This window comes from Gobio gobio (genome assembly GCF_949357685.1).
Source record: "Gobio gobio genome assembly, chromosome: 15".
Lineage (NCBI taxonomy): Eukaryota > Metazoa > Chordata > Actinopteri > Cypriniformes > Gobionidae > Gobio > Gobio gobio.
In genome coordinates, this window is record NC_137108.1 from 8,466,410 (window position 1) to 8,476,793 (window position 10,384).

At 39.1% G+C, this 10,384-nt stretch overlaps 1 protein-coding gene across 11 annotated transcripts in view; it reads left to right on the forward strand.

Annotated features, from left to right (window-relative positions):
* plecb (plectin b) overlaps positions 1–10,384 on the forward strand; it is a 204,700-nt gene that overhangs the window by 129,381 nt on the left and 64,935 nt on the right. For all 11 annotated transcript variants that reach the window (XM_079837956.1, XM_079837950.1, XM_079837953.1 and 8 more), the window contains one exon: positions 7,862–7,923. In XM_079837956.1, coding sequence (XP_079694082.1) covers positions 7,862–7,923 — 62 coding nt within the window. The remainder of the gene's footprint in view (positions 1–7,861; positions 7,924–10,384) is intronic.

Consider the following 10,384-nt stretch of genomic DNA (forward strand, 5'->3'; position numbering starts at 1 on the left):
GGGAACATTGCTGCAACTTTCTATTTGGAAAAGGGAGGGAGCTTGTAAAGAGCAGAGATTTGTGGCTGACAGAACTCTGTATTTCGCTGTAAGCGTGACGTAAACGAGATGAGTACGCAACAGAGACGGAGGGAATACTCGACCGATAGCCTGGACGGGGAGAAGAGGGAGAGGATCCCCTCAGATGACTTGTACTATCAGGGAATGCTGAAAGCCGTGGAAGGCAGAAAAGGTACTTAGGACGGCTCTCTGATACACCTGCTCATGTGGGAAGAGACTTTCTTTTTTGTTGTTAAAAAAATATTTGCATAGGAACCTTTTGTTTAGAGATGCACCTCTTTGTCATTGAAAGAAAAATCACCTTCCGAACGAGTGTTTTCATCTTGGTTTTAAAAAAGAATCGATTTTTGGAGAAGTGAAGATGTTGAGAAGTCACGAGAAGTGAAGGCTGTGCAAGATATTATGATTGACCCATACTTTGAATACAATTTTTTGCAGTTCAATATTATAAGATTTGCCAACAAAATTCTGTTTCCAAAAAAAAATATATATATTCTGAGAACAAGTCTTAATACCTTATGACACTTTGCTTCCCTTAAATCTTATTTAACTGGAAAACAGTGTAAACTTGATGTTTTATTACGTCATGGCTCTTGAATTACAATATACCAACCATGAAGAAAAATATTTGTTCCCCTATTTTTAATGCAATATTATGAGCAAACAGGCAATATTATGAGCAAACAGGATTATATTATATTTTCCATAATGGTAACACTTTACAATAAGGTTCCATTGGTAAGGGTAATTCACTGTAAAAATATATATATATATTTTTGGTTTAACTTAAAAAAGTAAGTTTAGTTGCCTTACATTTTTGAGTTAATTGAAATTAAACATTTTAGTTAATACAATGAAGGAGATCATTTTAATAAATAGAAACTCAAAATATTATGTTATCTGAATCACATTAAATATTAAGTTGATTTGACAAAGGATAAATTTTTTTTTTTTACAGTACTTATTATTCTTTTTAAAACTTAAATTGATACAAATACAACTGTTCATTATTAGTTCATGTTAGTTCAGGTTCATTAACTAATGTTAACAGATACAACTTTTGATTTTAATCATGTAGTAGTAAAAGTTAAGATTAACATGAACTGAGATTGATAAATGTTAGTTCATGTTAACTAGAAAATCTCATTATATGTAAAAACAGCCTTTAAGTATTGATCATTCTGAGGTTTATCATATAAAGTCTGCAATCTGCTCAAGTGCTTTGCTTGCAATCTTTTTCTTTTTATTGTCAGTGTAATATGTGCTATAAAAAGTCTCATACAGCAGGCGTTTCATAATTTAAGCTCTCCTGACCAAGGCCATTGTGTCAATATTTATATAGATGGCATATATTTAGCAGTGTAATGATGTGTTAATAGAGTCTGAGACAGTGTTCCCTGTTGTCCTGTCACCACATCCTGCACACCTTCACTGTCATCAGCAAACATTTATCTCTATGGGTATACATATCACTGCATAAAATATCATTGAGTACATTTTAATTGTATAGGTAAAAGATAGTGAATTATCTTGTGTTCCTCACCCACTCTCGAGGGCAGGCTTAATCACAAGGGCGTTGGTTTAGTGCTGTAACGTTATACGTGTGAAGGTGAATGAATGGGGGTCAAAGGGTAAAGGTTTGCTGACGACCCCATACTGGTGGTCATAATTCTCCAAATCATCACCCACAGTAACCCTCTTCAAACACTAAAAGAGAAGTCTTGCATTAGAGATCAAGGTTTATTGCCTCCACCCATGATAGTCACCATGGTTATATTATTTCATAATATGCTCATCATACTCCACCCAGCAGAAACAGAAGTTCTGCGGGCGCGTCTGAATCAGCTGTTCCCTCAATGCGAAACAATAGCTGGGCGAGTTTTAAACGAGTCGTGCCGTTGCACAACAAACGCCTTTCACTCCTATATTGTATTGTGCATTCAACTGTCCCGTTGAACAAAATTGCTCCAATTATTGAAGGAGAACACTGGAGCATAATGATACGGAAGTGCTGGGCTTTGACTGATCCATGAATTCAGGAAAGTAAGCCACTCCAGTTTGGCTTTTTGGGTTACGCATCTCCAGTATTGTTTGATATGTGATTTCTACAGTGTCTATATCCTGTTAACTGTCAGTGTCCCGGTAGCTGGACACTTGCCACACATTTTTTGTATTGCTTTTATCGCAGGTTTTGACAATCATCACACATTTGGTATCATCCGAAAGCTTAAACACTCACAATCCTGTCATCCTGTTTTGAAATTGGACATTGCACTACCATAGAATCTGCTCATTTTTTTCTAATATCAACTTCAAATTTGCAAAACAGCTTGGTTAGACATATATGGTTTTGATTTTCTAGAAATTTTCTAGGAATTTTTGATTTTGTAAAACATATTAAAAAAATGTTTAACTTAAACCTCTATAACTTTTTTACACTTTCATTTTTTTGAAGTGTATTTCTGCATCTCACAGTGATTTTGCCAAAGGTTTTGCCACATCAATGACATCCCATTCTTAATCCATAGGGTTTAATATGGATTTGGCCCACGCTTTGCTGCTATAACAGCTTCAACTCTTCTTTGAAGGCTTTCCACAAGGTTTAGGAGTGTGTTTATGGGAACTTTTGACCATTCTTCTAGAAGCGCATTTGTGAAGTCAGGCACTGATGTTGGACAAGAAGGCCTGGCTCTCATCTCTGCTCTAATTCATCCCAAAGGTGTTCTATCGGTTGAGGTCAGGACTCTGTGCAGGCCAGTCAAGTTCCTCCACACCAAACTCGCTCATACATGTCTTTATGGACCTTGCTTTGTGCACTGGTGCACAGTCATGTTGGAACAGGAAGGGGACATCCCCAAACTGTTCCCACAAAGTTGGAAGCATGAAATTGCCCAAAATGTCTTGGTATGCTGAAGCATTTAGAGTTCCTTTCACTGGAACTAAGGGGCCAAACCCAACCCCTGAAAAACCCCACACCATAATCCCCCTCCACCAAACTTTACACTTAGCACAATGGAGTCAGGCAAGTACCGATCTCCTGGCAACCACCAAACCCAGACTCGTCCATCGGATTGCCAGACAGAGAAGCGTGATTGGTCACTCCAGAGAACACGTCTCCACTGCTCTAGAGTCCAGTGGCGATCTTTACCCCACTACATCCGATGCTTTGCATTGCACTTGATGATGTAAGGCTTGGATGAGCTGCTCGGCCATGGAAACCCATTCCATGAAGCTCTACACACTGTTCTTGAGCTAATCTGAAGGCCACATGAAGTTTGGAGGTCAGTAGCTGTTGACTCTGCAGAAAGTTGCCGACTTCTGTGCACTGTGAACCTCAGCATGTGCTGACCCCGCTCCGTAATTTTACGTGGCCTACCACTTCGTGGCTGAGTTTCTGTTGTTCCAAATTGCTTCCACTTTATTATAATACCACCAACAGTTGACCGTGGAATATTTAGTAGTGAGGAAATTTCACGAATGGACTTATTGCACAGGTGACAACCTATCACGGTACCACGCTTGAGTTCACTGAGCTCCTGAGAGCAACTCATTCTCTCACAAATGTTTGTAGAAGCGTTTGCATGTGCTTGATTGTATACACCCGTGGCCACGGAAGTGATTGGAACACCTGAATTCAATGATTTGGAGGGGTGTCCCAATACTTTTGGCAATATAGTGTATTTTGTATAAAACGAAAATGTTTAATTCATTACATTTGCTTTACACTAAACTTAAACTTCTGTAACTTTTTTACACATTCATTTTTTAAGTGAATTTAAGCTGTCTCTCCTGACCAAGGCCATTGTGTCAACATTTATATAGATGGCATATATTTAGCCTAATAATGATGTGTTAATAGGGACTGAGACAGCATTCCCTGTTGTCCTGTCACCACATCCTGCACCTGATTGGCTTATACAGTATGTCATCATCAAACAGAGACAATGCACTTTGTCACTATAGGTATACATATCACTGCATAACATATAACGCAATACATTTTAATTATATAGGTAAAAGATAATGAATTATCTTGTATTTCTGCGGTCACCGTGACTTTGCCAAGTAAGACATGTTCCTGGATCAACATAATTTTTGATCCTGGAACAACATTTCTGTCTGAAATGTTAGTCCTATCCCTACCCCTAAACCTAACCCTACCTATAACTTATCCTTAAAATATGAATAACACTGATGTAGAAGCACCTAACCCTGCTTGTAAGCCTAAACCTGGCATAAACTGTAAACTTGTCCCTCAAATCTGATTGGTTGATTGAAATGTTGTTCCTGCTGTACTTGAAATGAAACATGTTCATTTCTGCAATAATCTGCTAGGTGTCTTCTTTAAAAAGACATGAATCTGAGGTCTGGATTCCAAAGCATTCATGAACCATTTAAGTTCATCTTTGTTGATCCTGGAACAACATTTCAATCAACCAGATCAACCAACCCCAGATTTGAGGGACAAGTTTACAGTAAGTGCATGTCTTGGCAAAATCACAGTGACCGACTGCTAACAGGTTAAAGGTTTTTCAGTCCTTGAATCCTCAAAGCATGATCCTTCATCACCATCCAATATATGGATGTTGCTGTACACCTCATGAGAACTGATTCCCATCGGTTCAGGTTTGGTCTCTTTCGGCCATAGAACGTTCTTCTCAATCCTTCATACGATTAGAGAAACGGTAGCTGAGATGATTTGATTTGAGTTTTCTTCTTGCACTTGCCCCCAGAAAGATGTGTATCAAAAGGCTCTATCAAAGACGACCAGAAAATAAATGTTTTTTTATTGTGAATGTTCACAGTAACATTACGTTCACGCTTTATATTTGGTGGCCTTAAAGGATTAGTTCACTTTTAAATAAACTTTTGCTGATAATTTACCCCCCATGTCATCCAAGATGTCAATGTCTTTCTTTCTGCAGTCGAAAAGAAATTAAGGTTTTGGATGAAAACATTCCAGGATTGTCCTCCATATAATGGACTTCAATGGGCTCCAAACGGTTCAAGGTCCAAATGACAGTTTCAGTACAGCTTTAAAGGGCTTTAAAAGATACCAAACGATACCAGATGATGAATAAGGGTCTTATCTAGCAAAACGATCAGTTTCTGTGAGAAACAGAGCAATATTTATGCTATCATTTTACCTTTTATCAGACGAACTTATCATCTCTGAGCTCCGCCATAACTTCCGATAAGTGAGGTCAAAATACGAGCGTGGTCATAGATATATCAATCGTAGATGCCTCATTCTACTGATCCGTGCAGGCGCTAATGAGGCATCTACTTATACATCTATGACCATGCTCGTATTTTGACCTCACTTAGCGGAAGTTATAGCGGAGCTCATAGCACGCAATGTGGATTTACTGTGCAACTACATGTTGTTTCCACATTCACTGCTGATGAGGTTGAGGTATGGTTAGGTTTAGAAGTAAATCCACGGTTAGGATTATAAGGAATATAGGTTTTAATGTAAGGGTTTGGTTATGATAATAAGTGGGTAAAGTTAACAGTGTTGCTACAAATGCAAATGAAATGCAAGTCCTTTTAATGTAATTACAGTGCACCAACATGCAATGCATATAATAATTACATAGGTAGCATTGTTTATTTACATGCACTTATTATAGTAATTATATTAACTGTGTAATAATTAGGTAGTATACTAACCCTAAACCTAAACTTAACCCATGTAGATACCTTACATGTACGTACACATAAAGTGTAACCTTTATATGAAGTAACTCGCTAACTTTATATGTGTCATTTCAAAACACAGTATGTTCTCTGGTAATGATGACAGATGCAAGTGCTGGTAATTTGAACGAGACAGCAGTATAGATCATGTTCTCTTGCTGAAGGAACATGATTCTGCAGGCTATAGGTGTGTCTGTGGTGACGCACATTTAGGATTAAAGCTATTCTGCCTTCATGGTAAAATTTCCCAGCCCGAGGCCTCAAAATGCATCACATTTTCTTCTCTCCAAACCTGCGCTCTGTCTTTGCTTGACAATGTCTGAGCTGTCTAGACACTTCCTGCAGTCATTACTCTCCAGCTTTACAGAGAGATCGCCTTGCTCACATGGCTGTGCCTGTGTTTAAATAGCCTGGTAGGAGATGTGAGGCATTCCCACACAAAGAACTGATTTGAAATTATTCTGATAGAGTTTTTATCTGTTCCACTTCTGTCTTCACATGGAGTTCAACTGTTTCACTATTGAATATTGCAGTATTTATTCTAAATGATGTATCCGTGTAGCCTGACAAGCCAGACCCTCAGCAAGATGTTTGGTCTGGCATCCCACCATTGGCAGGGCTCAATCAGAGGGGCAGGATAAACGGTTGTCTTTCAAATTCCCTCTGCACGCAGTAGGATAGTGCTACAACCAACCAGAGCGCTATCAGTGGTTAGACAACAATCTCAAGCGAGTTGAGGCTGAGTCCCATGCGTTTTCCCACCAGCGGAGCTAGTATAGACTTCTGCCTTATCCGGTGGGCAAACTGTGTGATTGGCCTGACTAGAGTTTTTATTACATTTGCTGCCGCTAGGGTGCGTCTAGATTTCTAGGCTAGTATCCGTGCACATTATTATAATTTTTTAATTCGCGACGCATAACGTTAGTTGTCAAATGTCAACAGAACTCAACTGCACTCTGTTGCCAAGTCTGCGGGTTTTTCCATGTCCGCGGGTTGAAGCGACCCCAATTATGTGATATACAGACCCAGGAATGCGAATTTTAGCAGGCATCCCTGCCAAAATAACACATATTTTACCCCCCAAATGCCATTTTTTCCAGAGAACCCCCCCCCCCCCGGAAAACTATTGGGCTTGTTTTTGGCTAGTTTTGAGTAGCAATTGGGCGGGTTTTGTTGTAAAAACTTGGCAACCCTGTCTTGCACGCACGCTGGAATAAGTCACGTTAGAAGAAAAAGATGAGTGTAAACGATCTTTGCTGGTGTTGTAAAAATTATTTAAGGATACACAGAGTACTTACCAACACGATCATCATTTCTGAGAGAAATAGTAAAGGTGGACGCATATACGAACAAGTTCTCCGTTTAGGATCAGAACAAATTCAACCCAATCGCTCTTTGATGACGTGGATGATTACGTTACTGTTTATCATCTGTCCATCATCGTCTAAAGCCCGCCCCCCTGACAATTTCATTGGTCCGAACAGTTTCTGTTCGGGCATTATTACCTCTCTACGGATCAAGTCCAGACCGAACTGCCCGAGTTAAAATGTTGTGGGCGGGGCTAAGTTCGGCTAGCATCCAAGCTAGGGGCAACCTGTCACTCACATGAGATTGACCAAAAGCAAACCCCAATCATCCAATCAGTTCCCAGTGGATAAAATCAAGCCCCGCCCTACATTTGTTCTTGTTTGAGAAGCCGTTTTACTCAGATACACGTTCACAATAGGGAAGAAAATACTATTGCAACTTCCGTTTCATGCCTACTTTATACATTTGTGTTTGGAACAAACTCAGTGCATCAGTGTTGTTGTTTTGGGCTAGTCGTGATACTCAAACCAACAGATGTTGAGATGTTTTGAAAGCGTCACAGAGACGGTGTTACACCTTCCAGGGAAATGAACCTACGAATGGCTGTTTTATAGTTGTCTGCATATTAATTTGGGGTTCAACATCAAATTTTAACCTCAAAAGAGTATTCTCAGTGCAATCAACAGTGTTTCAACATTAATAAAATGACGTATTTAAATCCTTTCAGATCCAGACATTTTCTCTAAACACTGCTGAAGTGTGTTAAATGTGCCTTTTTCTTTATCTTTTGCAGATGAACGGGACAGAGTGCAGAAGAAGACTTTCACAAAATGGGTGAACAAACACTTGATAAAGGTACAACATGTTATTTTTTACTGGAGTTTATCAAGTTAAAATTGTGAACTGCCATAACTGACGCTTGATTGTATGATCTAATGAATAATTGTAATCACAGTTAATTAGAAGCTTGCATCAGCTGACTGTCAGCTGATCACGTCTACCTATAGGAATACGATGTCTAGTTCAGCATGCATATATAAGCTCCTTCAGTATTATCAGCAGCTATCGCATTTCTCCAGAGCTCATTTGCCCTCCTCCATCCCCAGCTGGATTTGGTATTCTGATTCCCCTTGAATCAGACTAAATTCACGAATTATGAATTATCCCGACATTAATGATATCTGCAATACATTATGTTGGTTCTGGATGCGCAGGGAGTTCTTGCCCAGAACAGAACCATACCGCCAATCCAAACTATATGCTAATAGTCAATCAATCATCTTTGACGATAGTGGTCCTGACAGAAATGCATTATAAGGTGCATAATTAATGCATTAAAGCAGCACTAGGTAACTTTTCAACCTTCATAATATATTTTCAAAACTCTTGTGATGATACATCGACTTACAATAGGTTGAATGACACGTCTGCCATAGCCTGACGGGGTCTGTATCGTTTTTAATCATACTTTTAAACTTCGGGTTTCGGGTAGTAACCCGAGAACAAAAAGAACTACAAAATTAGACTGCTTTACGGCATATACGTCACTTCCACCACCATCCCCACTTCCTTAAATTCGGACGTGCGTGAAAAAATCGCTCGCAAATTGCCGAATGTTATAGTCATGGCCGAAGCAGCACAGAAAAATAAGAAAGCAAAGGTTTTGTCTGAGGAAAGCAAAACGAGAAAACGAGAAAGTGATCGGATTAAAGGCAGAACGAGGATCAACATTGGGCAGCGTTTGCTCGTTGGCGTGAGCTGGGGGAGGAGGGGCTACATTCTTGCAAGTAAATACGTAATACATACAAAATCATATTTTAGGATACCTAACATGTCTGTGGTATTGGTTTATTTGTCTTTCCTCAAGCTTTAATGCAAATCGATTTTTCGAATTTGCAGATTCATCTAGGGTAGCTTGATATTATAATATTGACGATATATGGTTATTACCTACCACTCAAACATTGAATTGAAGTATCATATAGATTCTGTAAAACGGGAACCAATAGACTAGGCTACTATAATGACGCTGGCTTGTAAACGTGAGCATCGCGATCATTTGGCGTTTGAAAAAAATAAAACCCATGAAATTATATTCATATGACATGCTGAAACATATGCCACTGTACCTGGGATGAAGACATTTCACACGCGACGCAAGCAGAACACCTGCATGTGAACTCCGGCAGTGTTCAGGGCTATCATGGTTGTCATGTCAATAAATGCACGTGCGATGCATCCCCTGATGTAGAGTGACCGTTTACGACAGTAGTAGAGGACAATACTGTTTCACAACTGTAGGGGGAGCCCGAGAGCAAAAGTTACCTAGTGCGGCTTTAAAAACCCTTTTATAATGCATTATAGGTAAAGGTATTTATACTACTTGCCAAATCCCTCCCAGTTTATGGTAAATTGCCCACGCGTACTATTTCTAAGCACTTTGCCACACCAGTGTGTGCTCCAATGGAAGAGACTTTAAGATTGGGAGATGTAACAGCTGTTCCGTTTCAGCTCTGGGATTCTTTTAGGTGAGGACAGATATTTGCAGGGAAGCAGGTCATATCCTGTCCACACAGGTTATAAGTCTCATTGTCTAGAAGAAGATAGATAGACAGACACTGAAAAGCCAAACAAAAAGATAATGAGGATGTAACACTGGACAAGAATGGAGGTTATTTGCACTCTTACAAATCAGTCAAGCATGTTCATTCACGGTAGATGAGGAAAAAAACAAGAGATAATAGACAACCCTGCATGTTCAGAACATCTGGATTAATTTAGCAGCTTGCATATCATATTCAGGGTATAAACACTTGTCAGTCCAGCCAACAGTAGCACATGTGCAGCACAGATGTTTGGCTGTGTCTCATTTAAGACCCTTTATCTGTGATTAAACAAAAGCCTTATTCAGATCTTCTTTTTTTTCAGACATTATAAGCTAATTTTTTGTCCTGAGAAATCTGCGTCAGTCCATATAGTAATATCTGTCATTGCATAATATTATTTTTGATAATGCCACTACTATGCTTAATGCTTTATGTGGACCTTTATCAAATGCTTTATCTCAAGCTAAGTTCCCCATTGCTCTACCTGTTGCTGTTACTTGGCAGCAGTGCATAAATGTTTAATTTATATTTAACAGAAAGATTCATCCTGTGTTGTTTTCACTCTTTGTATACCATCAAATAAAGGCCTTTATTTTTATGAGTGAGACTGTGTTCTACACTGACACATTTATATTTGCTGACTGAACGTTTGAGTTTGACCTTGACAAACACAGATCACAAAACCCCGGATTGCTCCGTTTGCTGTTTGT